The sequence below is a fragment of the Scleropages formosus genome, chromosome 16 (assembly GCF_900964775.1).
Source record: "Scleropages formosus chromosome 16, fSclFor1.1, whole genome shotgun sequence".
NCBI classification, from domain to species: domain Eukaryota; kingdom Metazoa; phylum Chordata; class Actinopteri; order Osteoglossiformes; family Osteoglossidae; genus Scleropages; species Scleropages formosus.
Window position 1 is genome coordinate 23,670,859 of NC_041821.1, and position 17,945 is coordinate 23,688,803.

The 17,945-nt window shown below is 39.4% G+C and overlaps 1 protein-coding gene across 2 annotated transcripts; it reads right to left on the reverse strand.

Moving 5' to 3' along the window:
- Positions 1-211: 211 nt before the first annotated feature.
- On the reverse strand, positions 212-9,614 carry chuk (component of inhibitor of nuclear factor kappa B kinase complex). Of its 2 annotated transcripts, none has more exons than XM_018750713.2 (22): positions 9,277-9,614; positions 8,856-8,988; positions 7,762-7,856; positions 7,361-7,478; positions 7,152-7,221; positions 6,846-6,934; positions 6,661-6,750; positions 6,431-6,555; positions 5,950-6,057; positions 5,654-5,789; positions 5,358-5,552; positions 4,996-5,098; positions 4,588-4,711; positions 4,342-4,493; positions 4,026-4,087; positions 3,456-3,565; positions 3,279-3,328; positions 2,902-3,010; positions 2,515-2,662; positions 2,291-2,412; positions 2,062-2,161; positions 212-1,281 (listed from the first exon to the last, which is right to left on the reverse strand). In XM_018750713.2, the coding sequence occupies exons 2-22, from the start codon at positions 8,958-8,960 to the stop codon at positions 1,231-1,233; spliced, it is 2,262 nt and encodes a 753-aa protein (XP_018606229.1). In that variant the 5' UTR covers positions 8,961-8,988; positions 9,277-9,614; the 3' UTR covers positions 212-1,230. The 2 variants fall into 2 exon arrangements, with proteins under 2 accessions (XP_018606229.1, XP_018606228.1); XM_018750712.2 differs by having other exon boundaries at positions 8,856-8,992.
- Between the last annotated feature and the right edge of the window lie 8,331 nt (positions 9,615-17,945).

A 17,945-nucleotide genomic window follows, 5' to 3' on the forward strand; every position in this document is an offset into this window, starting at 1 on the left:
TTAGGCTGGAGTATTTTGTACTAAAATGTAAGTATATGTGTGTGTTCAGTGAAAAAACATCAATTACACCATTGCTACACCTATTCCACACAATGACACCATTTACACACACATTTCAGAACATCTGACTTTATTGTATCATCTGTACATTCATTAGAACTATAAAACAATTATAGAACATACAAGTATATCTGACACAATCAGACTGGGATATACCAACATTAACTCATAAGGTCATACTCTTTATTATAAATGCCATACATTGCACTTGGTGGGATAAAAAAAAAAGATACTGATACTGTCCAGGTAAGTATGGCTGTTTGGAGCAAGGGTGTACAGTGAGACAAAAGAATGCCAGAAACATTAAACACTGCAGTACTTTAAACCCAAAAGATGCATACTGTCGCTTTCCAAATCAGTGGGTAACGACAAAGTTAAAAATTAATGAAGGACACACAAAAAAAACCTTCATTCAGAGGGTCAAAGGTAGACTGACAAAGCCGGGTCAAGGTAAGAAATATAAAAAAAAAATTAAAAAAAAACTAATTAATGGAGGCTAATTAATTTTATGTACTTAAGTGCTTATTGCTTTTAGCCATTTCTGTATGAAAACCATTCCAGAGACATGGGGAATATAAGCAAACTCAGAACATGAGCAAGACATGAAGCCATGCCTTCAAAATGTCAAACACCTTATTTCAATCTTCTGCATACAACTGTGGACAAAACATAGAAAGCTATTTGTACAAGTGCAGTGCAATATAACTGCATTTATTTAAGGGAAACTGGGTAAATGGAAACACTTTCAATCTCCTCAAAGTCCAAATCTCCCAGAGAGGAAACCCCCAAAGTTTACTCCAACCCATTAAAGTGCACTTGACAATACTTGAAGACACTTGGGGACAATGACACAAAAACTGATGGGGAAAAAAAAAAAAAAAACATCCATATCACTATCATCCTTCATTGAACGTTATTCATCCACATAAAAAACATGTTTCAGGAGAAATGCATAAGACTTAAGTCAGTTCTATATCAATGTATGGGAAGCTACAAAAAAGACTAAGACCCTATTTAAATCACTGCAAAAAAACATTGTCATAGAAATAAATAAAGTCCAACAAAGCTTTAATTAAATGTTGGTAACCGATTTTCAATGCAAAGTATTTTAGTGTTACCAGACAGTCCAAGATACCACCAGTCTACTGTATGTAGAAATATTTGTAAGTGTTACATTTTCACAGACAAAGATTCATATTTAGTCCAGCTCCAATCCTGGTCCTGGAAGGAGAGGAAAGAACAAATAAAGCACAAAGCATAAAAAGAAACTGGCATCTGACAGGAGGCATCACTAAAGAATTCACTTAGAGAGGCAACATTGAAATGAAAAAAAATTAAATACTATGAAATTAAAAAAATGCATAATCATTGATGCAGGTGCACTGTATCCAAATATGTTTACAGAATCACTGAGAGCTTTTTACTTACCATCACTTGTAAAATTTACAATGATATTACATTATTAAAGCAGAATAACTGCCAGTGTTATCATAAGGAGAGTAAGTGCTGTACACTTATCCTGTTAACCTGTCCTAATTTGTTCCTGAAAAAATAACAGAACATCAAAAATCAAATTTATTCCATTGTTTTTTGAGGAAAAATTCCAATTTGTTTCAACCCCTTTCCAAGTTAATCCTAAAATCACCATAAATTATGCCTAATATCATAAGGGAAAAGTAAATTGAATTGTTGCCCAGTTTTCTTTCTTCCAGTTTGCTATGTCACACTTAAATGAATAAGAAAATTAAAAGCACAGTGCCTGCAGTCTCAGTCTCTCACACAATTGCTTTTTTTGCATGCAATTTTCAAATGTTGTGGTTTTTACAGCAGATCAAATGTTATGGGCCTTTGCTTAATGCAGTAAACTCTATAAAAGACAATCTGTACTATTAAGTGGCATTTTCTATCTAGGACCAGATAAACTGAAAAACTGGATAGAGAAACTGAATAATGGAGGATGAGTGGATCATTTCAAAATATCATGTATAACCTGTCACTCACCACCATGCTCTTTGATTGCTCCTCACTTGTTTCCTGTAATAAACTTGTCAGTTGACTCAGGTACTTCTGGTTCTCTTCAAGTAAATGAGATACTGCATCACTGGAGGTAAAATAAGAAGGCAGAAGGAGAGTATGGTAAGTGGAAAATGTAGATGGTTCAAGTGATCAAATTCCTTGGAGATCAGTAATGGCTGTTTTTTTTTTTTTTTTTTATTCTTTTAAAGGTCACCTGTCATTTGGTCCAGGTAGGGATGAGAGCAGATGTGGAGTACTGGGGGGCTGTAGCTGTCGACTCCATCCCGAGACATGTGGCGAGTTTGACACTTCGGAGTTCCGAGTACAGTTCTGAGCCTACGAGAGGAGTTAGATAAGCTGAAAATAAGCCATTTGTATACACTGAGCCTTGCTGTCTCTCCATAAAAATAGTTCTTTATTTTAATAAGGAGCACTTACACAAGCAATTTTCAGTAAATGCCAAAATTCTCTCTGTCTTTTTATCTGCATCTGCATCACAGTGGTGTCAGCCTCTTTGATGTTCTCCAGGGTCTTCTCAATCCTCGGGAACAGGTCAATGATCTTCTGCTTGCTGTGCAAGATTTTACTGTGGGGGGTACGAGGACAAAAAAAAAAAATGTCATTAAAAGACAGGATGTATCTCAAGGATCAAACATCCCAACACTGAACCCCATTTTATCTCTTCAGTTCTCCAGGGTGGAATTTAAACATAACTGGTGTCAGGATTAGAATACATGTGGTTCTAGACAATACTACTTTGTCAGATTTATCACATGCTTCTGCTTATGAGTATTGCTGTAAATACAGCAAGCTGTGATCTGCTACCTTAAGTGTGCATATAGATCCCTCAGAACTCTGTCCTGGTTCTGTACCGTCTGCAGGATGGCTTTCACCATTTCCGAGCTGTCACTGTAACCATGTTGTGGGTCAGGCACTAAGCAGAAAACACAAGGGAAACATTTTTTTAAGCAATTCCTTGTCATGGTTGTCATCAACTATAACATGAGGAAACACTTAAAATTTCAACTTTTTTGGCAAAGAAATATACAATGGCTGTATGCCAAATTGACTGCTTATATTTATTTTACCACGAATGACACTATGAAGAGGCTTTCAGATGTATTTCTTCACTCTAGATAGTCAATAAGAACGTCAATGCAGCTTAGTCTTGAATTTAATCAACAAAAAGAAAATTTGCTTACTTCTGCATCTCATCTTCAGCTGCTTGTAAAGTTCTATTGCTTTTTCTTCACTAAAATTATGAAAATTGGATCCATTAGATAAAGAAAAAATAATAAGAGTGCAAAAGTAGTCACAAACATAAAAATACTTCTTAGACAATTACACTTTGGCCTATTTGATTTGTGTTGTACACTCACAGCTGCTCCATGACATCTCCCTGACGACGTGCATATGGGCTTCTCTGCAGTTCAACAATTTCTGAGTGCAGAGCCATAATTTCTTCTTCCAGGTGGTTTACTTCTGCTACCTTAAGAGAAGAGAGGGTTGAAACCATTCAGCACTTGAAATTGTGATAAAACAATTACTGCATAATGCGCGCGCACACACACACACACACACACACACACACACACACACACACACACACACACACACACACACACACATTTTCAGAACCGCTTGTCCCAGATGGGGTTGCGGGGAACCGGAGCCAACCCGGTAACACAGGGCGTAAGGCCGGAGGGGGAGGGGACACACCCAGGACGGGACGCCAGTCCGTCGCAAGGCACCCCAAGCGGGACTCGAACCCCAGACCTACCGGAGAGCAGGACCGTGGTCCAACCCACTGTGCCACCGCACCCCCTTACTGCATAATGCATCTAAGTCAATGATCTGAATGGCAGCTAATGGAAAAAATGTCAAACAGAACATCATTTTTATTGCATGTAAAGTGCTCTATAAGACTGTCAAGTTACAAAATTCAGTACCTGTGAAAAAGCTGCTGCTTTCTCCTCATTCTCTTGCCATGCCTTCAGCATCTTTTCAGAAGCTGTAACATTTGAACAAGTGATTTCTAACAACTGGTCCATGATCAAAATACACTTTAGAATCTAACTAGAAGCAAATACAGAAGGTATGGAACATTTAGTTTTTTTTATTAAAAACTCTAACATTTAAATATTTGAAACTTCACCAGAACATCTGTTGAAAAACACTATGTAAAAACATTAGATGGAGATATATTGCATTCCCCAGTCAACTGTCAAACTATCAAAATTCAGTCTGAAATAATGATAAACTTACATATTCCATAATGCATTTGATCGCTGTACTTTTCCAGGTCAAACTGGATGCTGCTTTTGAAGAAGTCAAGTTTGGCTTTCAGCTGCTGAGAAACTGCAAACATCATGTTCTTGTACCTTGTAAGATTTGTGTTGTAACGGAGAAGACTCAACCTACAGGAGAAAAAAGAAAAATCATGGGAGTGAGAAACTATTTAAAACTAACATTTGTTCATATTTTCATCATTAGTTGTTGAAAAGCACATACATTGCTGCTCTCTGACCCTGGAAGAGTCGACTGTAGTCTTCCTTTAGGCCACAGATGTAGCTCACTGCTTCCCCCCACACCTTCTTCAGAACAGTGAGGGCCAGCTGCGTCTTGGTCTCCCGCACTGCAGCAACAGTTAAGAAGGAGACATAAAAACAAATTCACACTAAAAAAGCAATCTAGGGTTTGAGGAGCTCTACAGGACAAGTTGGAGACAGAAAGGGGATTGGGATGTCCATCTAAGAATCAGTAGCACTGTTTAATCACACTCATAAACAGATAGTTTGAAGTGACAATATTAAAAATGTGAGACTCTAGAAGAGGCTTTACCCTGCGTACATCTTGCTGGTTGATCTAACAAGCCTAAGAAGAAAAGAAAAGAAAAGAAGAAAAAAAAAAAAAACTTACCAATGTAATTGACATTATCTGGAAGTGGCCGGGCGCTAAAAGGTCCTGAATATTTTGTCAGGCTTTTGTCAAACAAATAGACGATGTAGCTGTCCCAACCTCGCTGTAAAAAACCAAGAAGTTGAAAGCAGTTTAAACTTTGGTCACCCAAGCAATATTATGTTGCTGAGCAGATGCTTTTATCCAAAGCAACCTACAGAGCACTCAGTTTCATGCTGTGGATAAGGCTTTCTCTTTGACTTTAGAAACTTATGCTCGTAAGACAAGAACAAGTAACCTTTCAGGTCAGAAGACCAATATTTCATGTATGCCAGTTTCTCCCACAAAACTAACAACATGTATAATAACAAAAACGTTCTCACCACTCCATCTAGGACGCACTGAGCTGCAGGCTTCCTGGGATCCAATGAGACACCGGTCTCCTGCAGCAGTTCCTGATTCAGCAGCTCGATCTTTGTCTCTGCCTCAATACGCTGCTGAAGGATATGAAGGCCCTCATCCGGGGCCAACTGGAAGGAGTGGATGTGGGCCGTAGTCATGTTTAATATGTGCACTACCTAAATGTGGAGGCCAAGAGCAGAAAAAATGGTTTTGAAGGTACTGGACCTGAGGAAGCTAAAAGAGCTTTAAAACATTGCTTAGAAGCAGACAGGCTGACCTTCATGCTCAGTATCTCGTCCAAAATAGCAAAGCACATAGGTTGCTTAGTTTCTGGGTTGACACCCCCGCCTCGCTGAACCGGGTCCCACCTCAACATGAGCTGAAGAAGAGTCTCCATGGGCTCTAGCAGCGGCCTGAGAATACACACCTCTAACCGTAAGAGATCTGGTCAAAACCTGAGCTCACTCTCAACACAAAATGATGAAAAAGTAAAAAGGAAGAGGAAGTTTTGTTGCTTTTTTTCTGGTTCAGTGTAATGGGATGCAGCTCAGCTCATTCCTTCTTGCAACTGACCTGCTGAGGTTGTTGGGGTATGGCAAGTGTGTGGAGAATTTGACTTCACCATTCAAATCTTCCAAGGCCATGATGTCCTTTGGACCTTTGTTCCGCACTTTACTGGTCCTGTAAAACATTTCATAGTTAGGTGATCAAGGCTTTGAAATGTAGCAAAATTCCACTTGTCTCTTTAAAACAGTAAGGAAACAACAAACCAACATGACCAAGAAGAGAACATCAGAACCAAAAGCGCCAAAAAACTTGCTAGACTAAGCTAATAAGCTTAACGAATAGGGCCATTCTACCATTTTAGACCCAGTAAAAACAATGATCAGAGAAATTCTAAATGAAAGAGTGCCAAAATTCTTATCTTTATCATCAAAAAAAACACACGGTCTTTTCAGCCCCAAGACTTCAAGCTGACACAGGTCAATTTAGTGCATGTACAGTCATATTCAAATAGCTGTACAGTAAAACAGACAGAGAGGCACTATCCTACCATTGTACAGGCTGCAGATTGTGCAGAAAAGGACGAAAGCCACAGATGCATTCAAATATCATGGTGCCAAAGCTCCAGTAATCTACAGTCACTGTGTAAGGCTTGTTCTCAAACAGCTCAGGGGCCTGAAACAAAAAAGACCAAGTCATATGTAAACAGGCAATTAATTGTAACACTTGCAGAAAAAAATGTTAAAAAGAGTGCAGGGACATAGCAGACCATGTACTCACCAGGTACTGTAATGTTCCTACAAAGGAAGTGCAAAGGCTCCCCTGGTCGAGATCTTTAGCATACCCTAAGTCTATTATTTTGTGAACCAACTGTGCAAGAAAATAACACAAAAAAAATGTCATAAAAATATGCTTTGGGAAATTTTAGAAAACTGTCTTGATAAAAAGACAAGCATGTCTGTTACCTTGCCATTGACCTCTTGTAACACTATGTTCTCAGGTTTCAGATCTCGATGGATAATTTTGTTCTCATGCAAATACTGAATTCCTGACCCTGTAACCCAGAAGACATTAAATTATGTGGGCATATTTAGGCATCAGGCTTTCACAAATGAAAAAGAACTCAGGCTGTTCTTATCAAACAGAAACACTGCAAAAATTAAAAAAAAAACACAAAAATAGGTTACTTCCAAATAATGTTTAGGTGTTAAATATGAGTGCACCAAAGAACAGCAGACATGTCCCTACGATGGCCAACAAACACCGCATACCAACATCACTGAGTAAGGACAGCACTTCGCTCTCCTTCAATCCACAACAGTTCTCTGGCTTGCTCAACAACTAGAAAACAAGAAGCAGAAAAATTAAAAGCAGCACAGATTCTTCAAATACAACCTACAGATATCAAAAGTATTTTGAACACCACTACTGAGACCAGTGGTGGTACTCAGAGAGAATGAAACTTGCACTAGTTCCACACCTTTCGCAGGTCTCCTCGAGAACAGTATTCCATTGCTAGAAGAGGGAGGTCATTCAGCGCAATCTGTTTCAGTTCCTCTGGCACATCCCGTGCTGTTACTACATTGAGGTGATTTAACCTGCATTAGGTGAAAACAATATATTAATGCCCTTTGAACAGAAGTACTATCAGAACATTTTTGATGACAATAATCAAACAACTTACAGCACTGAAATCAACTTTTTTTTAATCACAAACTTGCACAAATTCTATTAAGCAAACATTCATAAACAGACTAAAAAGCACAATATTTTCTGCACTTAAGACTAGAAATTTTAAGAGATACAAGCATCTTGACTAAAACCTAAGAGGTACTGAGGATTAAAACGATCTACAATCTAAGAACTAATTTATCAGCGTACTTTTTCATGATCTGGATTTCTCGGCTCCATCGGTCCCTGTTCTTTGGGGTCAGCTCCAGACGACATAGCTTAACTGCTATTTTCTCAGATGTTTCCTTCAAAATTACAAACGCAATTAGGTTGATATAACATGTAATTTTGAAAATGGACACTTTCTGAAGAATATGTGAAAGAAGAATTTATTTTTTTTCTACACCTTAGCAGTTGTGTCATTTTCATTCACATGCTGGTCTCTCAATAGTTACACAGAAACATTTGATGGAGTAGGCGTGTGCCTCCAGATCACATTCCCACTATATCCTGTGACTTTTACACACTAAAGGGCTCAATACATTGTCTAACAGATCCTGACACTGTTGTGTACGAAGGCAAGGGTATAAAACTGTCCTGTTTTCTGGGAATTGCAGATCACATATATTAAAAGAAAAGTAACAGTGTACAAGGCATCACTTCCACATTATAATAATAACGGACTATGATGAGCCTCCCAACTATGGTGGGGAAAATCCAGCCCTCTAATGCTGAAACTCTGCAGGATTCCCACATATACATTATCAAATTCATATCAAGGTAAGGTAACTTTACAGCCTAGAAGTATAGTACCTCTTAAGGAAAACAAGTTTACCTTTGGATTAAATCCCCCATCCTTCTTTCATTGCTGTTTATACTACTGTTATTATCTACACCTTTGTCCCAGAGGCTATATGACAAGCTTTACAACGGTTTTCCCAGATATACATCAAGTTATTCTTAGTGCAGCAACTCATGGTATGATAAATAAGACAGTAGGATGTGACATCCAAACCAGGACCCTTGAGATAACAAAAGGACAATCCTATCTGCTACACTAGCTGCTGCCCCTTACAGTTTGACCAGTCTGAGGACAATCCACATTATAAACATATTTTCTTAGGTGAGACAATATTTACATGATGTTCACAACTACTTCTAACACATTACTTGATACTTTCAACAGATGTTACAGCAATTTACCAACTGTACCAGTTCATTCATTGTGAGTACCTGAGAGTTCTACAGTGGTAGCGGGGAGTAGAACTGGAAACAAGACCTAGTTAAATCTAAGCAGCTCTCACCGAGTGGACGTAGAGGTAGACATGACCGAATCCACCGGTTCCCAGCTTCTCCTTCATCTCCCAGGGTCCACAGACCTGGCTCTGCCGGAAAGGGGGTCTCTCCATTGTGGGCTGTCGACTAGATCAGTGGCACCTACCTGACAGTGACACACTGACGTGTTATCATAACGTCATTATCATCATCATCATCATCAGCGTCCAGTTACTGAACCAAAAACTAAGCAAGCTGCCTTCACACATTTGATCAAAGTGAAACGTAAAACACCCCCACCCCATCACACCCCCAGCTGGCTAACTAGCTTAGCTTTTAGCATGCTAGCTACCGTAACTAACCGGAAACACTCGAACCTTGTTTATAATATTGACTTAAGATTTTGATTTCAACTTCTTGTCAGTCTTTCACTTGTTAAGTCGTCCTCACCCTTTTTACGCTCGTTGAATCCTCTTCTTCCTTGCATGAAATATCCACATTTACAGTAGGAAGCTATCTATCCACCCCAGTGGACTTCAGTCCTGCGAGCTGCTGACATTAGCCGGCTAGCTCACAACAACAAACAAACTTAGCCCCTGGTTAAAATATCTATTTAGCTTGCATATGTGCGTTTAAACACAAATAAGTAACGACCGCCAGCAGAATCAGAGCTGCTGTTTTGGAAGGTGCCCGTCGAACGCAAGCAGTTTTGTGTATTTTATTTGAATAAAAAAATAAAAATAGTGTAGCTCAACAGTGCTGCTAACACGCTGGTCACAGAGGCGCGCCTTTTCCCGGAAGTGACGTCACATACACTGCCGCTGGTATGAGAGGAAACATTGAGTCGCCCAGTTGTGGCTGTTGTGAGCGCCGCGCTCTCGTGTTCTCATTTTATTTTTCCTTTTGTTTTGTTCTGGGAATTTCCAAAGAGCCAAATCATGTACTGGAAGTTGCTAAATCATAGCAGTAGTTGGGTCCTCTTCCATCTGAGAAGACATGTTAACTTCTAGCGTGTATTTATTTTTAATGAGAAATATTATAAGGTTACAAAATTTGAGCACAATACTGTAAGTAGAACGAAGCATTGATTGTTTGAATAAGGAAACACCGCACTGAACTTTCTGCTTCAGTAAAAACTAATACACTTGCAAGCACTCTGTTCAAAATTGAATTTCATATTTGCAAGAATGTTGTAATCAAACGTATATTCCTTCTTTCTTACTGCATAGTATTTATACTGTATTTTGTCTACTTGTTTTTATTACACTGCCTTCTACTGTGAATTTTAGTTGTGCTACAAAAGGTTGTCCAGTATATTCAATATTTAATCATGTACATTCATACATGTAGGTTTGTCTGAAGGAATGGACTTGTAAAGTACATGAAACATGAAGAAAGTAGAACCAAAGTAATTCAATGTGTTGAAAACACTGGGATGTTGCAGTTCTTGTATGCTATATTCTCTATGGGATGACACAGCTTTTACTACACCACCTGTGGCACTCCGGAGGGGTGGGCAGATGCCACAATTGACACCTGGGAGAAAGATGTGTTTTGGATGAGTTGGTAAAGGGACCACAGGTGCCGCTGTTTTTATTTTATATTTTTGCAGTTAACTGCCATGGAAATGAAATGCAGTTGAAATATTTTTAAAATGTTCCCACGGTACTTGTGACTGCAACTATCCATTCTTAACAGCTTGGATTAGTCCATCTTTTAAATGACACAAAATATCAGATGTGAGCTGGTGACTCTTGAGTGTGTCCAGATTAAACAGCGAATTCTGAATAAATCACACTAGATATAGATGTGCTGCAGTTTGGTTTTTGTCAGTTTCAGAGATTACCATGATGCACATGAGTAATGAAAGGTAACTATGAAGAAGCCAGAATCAGAACTGCTGCAGTAGTAGGACCTGAGGCTGTTTTAAGAACAAGATATTTATAATACATCACAGGTGGAAATGCTGTATATTACCCATGATCCTTTGGTGCAGATCCCGGTTGGCTCAAGCATGGGTAGCCACTGTTGATGCTCATGGTGGCCCTTGCAAGGCCTAAGAAGATAGCTGCACTAGCTGGAATCACATCTGCTGCTGGTCACTTTGCCTTCAAGTCCTTGCCTCCAGAAGTGAGTAAGAGCTGCTCTAGGTTTGCAAAAGTAGTCCTTACAATGCCAGGCAACAGGACAAAGTAGTACTAGTTTTATACTGTGTAACTACCTTTGTGTAGTGCATTCAAACTGAATAATTATGATGGGCAATGTACTCTAATGATCATGATGGTGTTTGTGCTGCAAGTAAGGAGGGAGATAGAAGAGAAGGGTGAATGGACACTGCCCAGCAGCAGTGTTCTGTTTAATACAAAGAATGCGGCTCTTTTCTTTGGAAAAAGTTCTTTCTTTCTAAAGATTTATCTCTAGTATGATACCAGATCCCAGAATGCTCTTCTTGTGCCTTTTAATTGTATTTTACTCAATATAGCCTCGCTAATAAATACTGTCAGAATTAACCTGTTTTTCTGTGCATGTGCGGTGGTTTCTTCCTGCAGACATCTTTATATTAAAAGATGTATCTCTTGTGTTTGTGAGCTGGTGGGTGGTCCAACCAAGAACAGGGGGTGGAAGCTGAAAGGTGGACCCACCCTGCACTCCATGAACTATGACAACCAGCTGCTGGCACTTAAGGATCAGTTCCCCATAGTTTGTGAGTGACTGAGAAAGTGTGTTTCACTGATGTTTGGTTGAGTGACCCATTGTAAGAAGGTATCTAATGGTGTAAGTCACCTTGGTGAATAAGGTGTGTGGGCTGGTAACACTACATAGAGTTCATTGGAAGTCGCTTTTGGAGTCTGTTAAATAAATAAATGTAAATGTAGTTCTAAAGACTAAAGGCAGCTGACCTGAGGAGCCTGGGAGTGGTGTTTTGGGGATTACTGGCGGATCTTGAGGACTAGAGGAGAAGAGTTTTGGTTTGGATTTTTATTATTTTGTGTGTGTCTTTCTTTAGTTCTTGCGTTATGCCCAGAAAGGCCAGTTTTGGTTGCTCATAAATCCCTTTCCTTGGTTTAAAGTCCTGCTGTCTTTGGCCTTAATCCCACCCTGTGGCTGCCTCTGCCCCACAGCTGGTCACATGTTGGATTCATATTGAAGAATCATTTATGTATACACATAAACAGACCATAGGGAAATATGAAAACCATATGTAAAAGGACTCCAGTTTTGAAATTACTAAGGTAAGACATTAAAACTGAATGGCCATTACCAGTTTGCTTCTGCTTGATGCTTGTCAGGAACTTGAGCTTCAGAATGTCCTCCATGCATACTTCCTTGTCCACCATGGGTCCCAGCTCCAACTAGGCCACCCTCTATTGAGACAGTTTAATGGCGTTGCCCACAGCCATCTCCAGGCATTTGGCCTGGTCCTTGATGATAGCTACCAGGTTGTGTATGTTCATGGGTTCCCTCTAGGCATAGGGCACCAGGGAAGGAACCTACCTTCCCCAACAGGGAATTGAACACTGTCACCATTCTTAGCCTTACTGGACTCTGGGAAGAGCCCCCTGGTGAACAGGGTGGAAGAGTGATAACCCATTTTCTTACAAGTAATTTTATATTTATGCATTTCCAGTATCCTATCAATCCCGTTTGTTATCAGCATATTGATGCATTTTGGAAGTCAGTAGAGGGCAGCAAAACAAACTACATTCAATTCATTTTTATAGAGTGCTCGTCTCACGCAGTGACACAGAACGCTTTAACACAGGCATAAGGTAGATACAAACAAAGAAGACACTTGACTAATGGCTACCATTAGTCCTATAAAGTACTTTTATAGAGCTATAGGTATTCCTCCTGGCCACTGGAGAACGGAACAAAAACTCCCAACTGAAGGTTGAGGGAGAAAAAAGATCTGGGGGTCCACAGGCCAGTGATTGCCCACCCCTCCTGGGCATTCTAGATAAGTAACAATTGTAAGCCAGTTTAACAAGTAATAGTGATGTTGTTGCTAAACGATATCTTGTATCCCCAGCTCAGCATGGAATGTCTGGTAGTTGGTCATCATCCTCAGTCAGCATGGGATTCGTCTGTCACCACTGGCCAGTCTCCTCAGGTCTTATGTAGCGAGGTAGTGCTCAACAAGAAAGAACAGAGTTAGTAATTTGTTTCTTAAGTTAATTTATTATGCATTTTTATAAAGGTGGTAAAAAACAACCAAGGCAAGTGGAATTACATTTTGAGGTGGAGGGCCTGAGTGAACATGTAAGTCTTTAGGCGGGATTTGAAAACAAAAACAGACAGGGTATTTCTGACAGTAACTGGTAGACTATTCCACAGTTTAGGTGCTCTATAACCAAAGGTGTGACCTCCTACTGAGGTATTATTGATCACAGGTACTTTAAGGTAATCTGCATCTAATAAATGAAGATATTGTCCTGGGATATAAGAATCGATAATTTCACAAAGGTAAACCGGAGCAATGCCATGTACTGCCTTATTGGTCAAAAGTAGGATTTTATAGTCAACTCTAAATGTGACCGGGAGCCAATGTAAGGATTTATGTACCGGTGTTATATGGTCAAACTTCCTACTTCCAGTGACAATTCTCGCAGCAGCATTTTGCACTAACTGTAGCCTGGATACAATTTGGTATGGACAACCTGACAATAAAGCATTACAGTAATCCAGCCTGCTTGAAACAAAAGCATGAACCAGTTTCTCAGTATCCCGTCTACATAGGAATCATCGCAATTTAGCTATGTTTCTTAACTGAAGGAAGCATGACTTAGTCAGAGCAATTGCATGAGATACAAATGACAGCTTTCCATTCAGCAGGACACCCAAGTTCTTGACGCAATCTATACGCTTGAAGCTAATACCATTTGTTGTAAAGATTGATGTGATTATGTTGAGAGTTTTGGCATCACCACCCACCACAAGTACCTCTCTTTTACTGACATTTAGAGATAAAAAATTTTTACTCATTTTTACTTTTATACTGGTAAAACAATTAGCTAACGACACCACATGTAATGGATTATCAGGCTTACACGATACATATAGCTGTGTGTCATTGGCATACGAATGGAAATTCACATTGCGTTTGTGGATAATTTCACCCAGTGGTAACATATAGAGTGAGAACAGTAATGGCCCCAACACAGAGCCCTGTGGCACATCATACCAAACTGTAGTTGAGATGGAGGGGGTGCAGTTATCAGATTTCAGTACAAATTGTTCACGGTTAGCTAGATACAATTCAAACCACTTCAGAATGGTACCGCTTCGTCCAACCAGGTTTCCAAGTCTACTCAGTAGGATACTGTGGTCTACAGTATCAAATGTAGCACTCAAGTCCAGTGACATAAGAATAGAAATCTGACCAGCATCAGAAGAGATGAGAATATCATTAACCACACGTGTGAGCACCGTTTCAGTGCTGTGACCAGTGTGGAAACCAGACTGAAATTTTTCAAATATATTATGATGATAAAGATATTTTACAATTTGGGAAGCTATGATTTTTTTTCTAGAATTTTGGATAAAAATGGTGGATTGGCGATAGGTCTATAATTACATGGGTTATTACAATCCAGATCCGATTTCTTTAGTAGGGGTCTAATAACAGCGATTTAGTAACGACGTATTAAGAATAGGTTCTGCAAGCATGGAAACTGTAGCTTTCAGTAATTTAGTTGGGGATTGGGTCTAAAGGACAGGTTTCATAGAGCGAATTAGCATGGTCATTTCCTCTACAGTTATTACGTTGAAGCTACTGAGATGGTGCAGACAACTAATATTATCATCCTCAGAAGTGCTTATGCTGGCTAAAACCAAACTACAGGGCACTATGGATTTGTGGATATTCTCTAATGTATTATTGAAAAACGACATAAATTCATCGTTAGTAATGGTATCAGAAATACATTGTTTATCTTTGTGTTTACCAGTTAAGTAAGCGATGGTATTAAACAGGAAGCAAGGGTCCTTCTGATTTTCATCAATTAAGTTTGCATAGTATTCGGATCTGGCATAAAAAAGTGCTTTTTTTATACTTTTTTAGACAATCGGACCAGGCTACATAATAAACGTTTAGTTTAATTGAATGCCATTTACGCTGTAATTTGCAACATTCTAACTTTATCACACGAGTTGATTCATTGAACCATGGCGATTTTCTTACAGTTCGAATAAGTTTAGTTTTCATGGAGCCACAAAGTCTAGGACGAATTTTACTACTAAATTATAATTTAAAGCCATTTGATCAATATCTACTCTGTGATCAGAAACAGCCTTGTTTAAAGGAATAATATTAACATGATAAAGATCTACGCTATAGGTTATGACGAGATTGAGTGTATGGTTACGGGAATGTGTAGGACCGTTAACAACTTGAGTAAAACCGACAGAGTTTAAGAGAGACTTAAAACTTTTGGCGAGAGTATCCGACGACACGACTATATGAATGTTGAAATCACCCATCAGGATTATTTTGTCATGATTAATGACTAAATCGGTTATGAAGTTGCTAAATTCCTCGAGAAAAGAGGAGTATGCCATGGTCCAGGTGGACGGTAGATAAGGAATATAATTATATTGGGTTTTGACTTGAAATCTAGCTGTAGAACTTCAAACGAGGTAAAATTATCACAATTTCTTGGTGTTATTTGTAATGTATTATTGAAAAGAATGCCGACTCCACCTCCACGACGTATAAAGCGAGATTTATGGAAATAATCATATCCGTCTGGAGCGGCTTCTATTAGTGGAATGGTATCGGACTCACTGAGCCAGGATTCAGTAAGAAAGAATAGATCAGACTTGTAACTTAAAATTAATTCGTTTACTAGAACAGCTTTACTTGTTAGTGAACAAATATTTAACAGACAGCATTTTATATTACAGTTTGGCCACGGTGGTAAGTTGAGAATGTTTGTTTTAATGTATTTTAGGTTTCTGGTGCAAGCGCTTCTATCACTGAGTCTAGTTAAATGCCGTGGCCTTATAATAGTTCATATATTTTTGCTGCACTTAATGCTTTTATTTAAAGTTTTGAGGCCCACACTGGACACAGAACAAGAAACCCCATCACGTGAGAAATGACCACTAGTATCTGAACGAGTAACAGACCCATCAATACATACAGCTGCTAAAGGAGATGACCCATGGATGAGTCAGTCCTGCACCTTGCAGGCCAAGTTCTGGTACAGAACAAACGAACCCCTCCAGTTGAGGTGGATACCATCATGCATGAAAAACCTGGGCCTTTCCCAGAAATCATCCCAGTTATTAACAAGTGATATATGATTAGAGCGGCACCACGTCTCCAACCACCTGTTAAAGGACACCAGCTGACTGTAGACTACGTCCCCCATGAAGAATCTAGGTAAAAGACCAGACCCTATTAGATTACGACATTTCCTTCTGGCATTATTACACATAGAAATAAGCGGCTCTTTAACACCTCAGACTGCTGATAATGAATATCATTACCACCAACGTGCACCATAGTCGACATGGCGTTATTGGCCAAAGAACAGACACAAGCCTCCATGTCGGACACACCTGCACGTGGGAAACACTTCACCTTTATACTTCGATTCCCAGGCCGCCGAACCTTAACATTTCAGATAGCCGAATCTCCCAAAATGAGCACATAATAATAATAATAATAATAATAATAATTATTATTGTTATTAGGTGAACTGCTTAGAGCCGAATATCTATTTTGGGTTTGAATGGGAGAACCCGAACCAGGAACCTATGCCTTAGGCTTTGCTTTATTCGACTTCTTACTCCGCACAGTAACCCAGTTGCCGTGAGAGCGCTCCGGGGTACCCGGCTTCTCATTAGCTGTACTGGGACCTGTAAGTGTCGACGCCGAGTTCGACACTATGGAGGCATCGGGACACACCGAGTCGAACCAACTCTCCGTTTCTCGGATAGAAATCAAATTCTTAATGCACTCTTCTAAATCGTGGATCTTCCGCACAAAGTCATCATTTGTCATGCATTTCGAGCAAATGAAATGTTTGACAGTGTCAGCAGGTGCAACTAAACAATACATGTTTCATGATACACAGCACACAGGTGTGCCGTCAGACAATACATTCAGGATGGAACTTACACTGAACAGGGACTCCGTTCTTTCCAAAAACACCGTCACAGCTACGGGTGTTTGACTCCATGCTCTACCTTTCTCTACTTTAACTGTGATGCTTCTAATTGAAACTTCAGGGTTTTTTAGCTGGGAAATGATTTTCTTCTTTAAAAAAAAGATATTTTCACTCATTTTAGAGAAGTTTCCCAAACAGCTGCATTTGTTCCAGTTAAGAGACAAATTTTACTTCTGCAGCACTGAGTATACTACAGAACTTAAAAGGCAAGAAAGACAATCCTGAAATCCTTTGTGCAGAGGTTGGTCATTCAGTCTCCTTTCCTTTGCTTTCTTGTTGACTGTATGTACGAAATTTCATCATTCTATTAACCTAGAACAGTATAATGTAAAAATTGATTTTATAATTCTAACGCTCCAAAACTCCATTTCTGCCTGCTGTTGTAAAACACATACTGTATGTAAAAGTGGACAAAGGAAACAGTGTTACAGATGCTGTAGATTCAATTCAGTTTATTTTTACAGAGCGCTCTTCTTACACAGTGACACAGAATGCTTGAATACAGGCATGAGGCAAAGAAACGAATACATTAGAATAAAAAAACAAAGAAGACGGTTGAATACAGACTAGCGTGATACAAATGCTTTTATAAAGCTATAAGTATGCCTACTGGCCACAGAGGAAAGAAACAAAAACTCCCAACTGAAAGTCAAAGGAGAAAAAAACCTCTGGGGGTCCAAGTGCCATTGGCTGTCCACCCCTCCTGGGAATTCTAGATTAGATAAGACTTCTAAGTCAAATTACGGGGTAACTGTTACTGTCACTTCCCAACTGCGTGCCTGACGACCACTGCAAACACCCTGTGACTAATCCCGGAGACAGAGTATAAAAGCAGCTGGTCAGACGCACTTGGCCGTGGAACCACAGTCTGAGAACACACACTCCTTTCCAGCACTCCGAGACTTCTAGAACCCTCTGCCCTGTGATTGTGAATATGACTCTTGT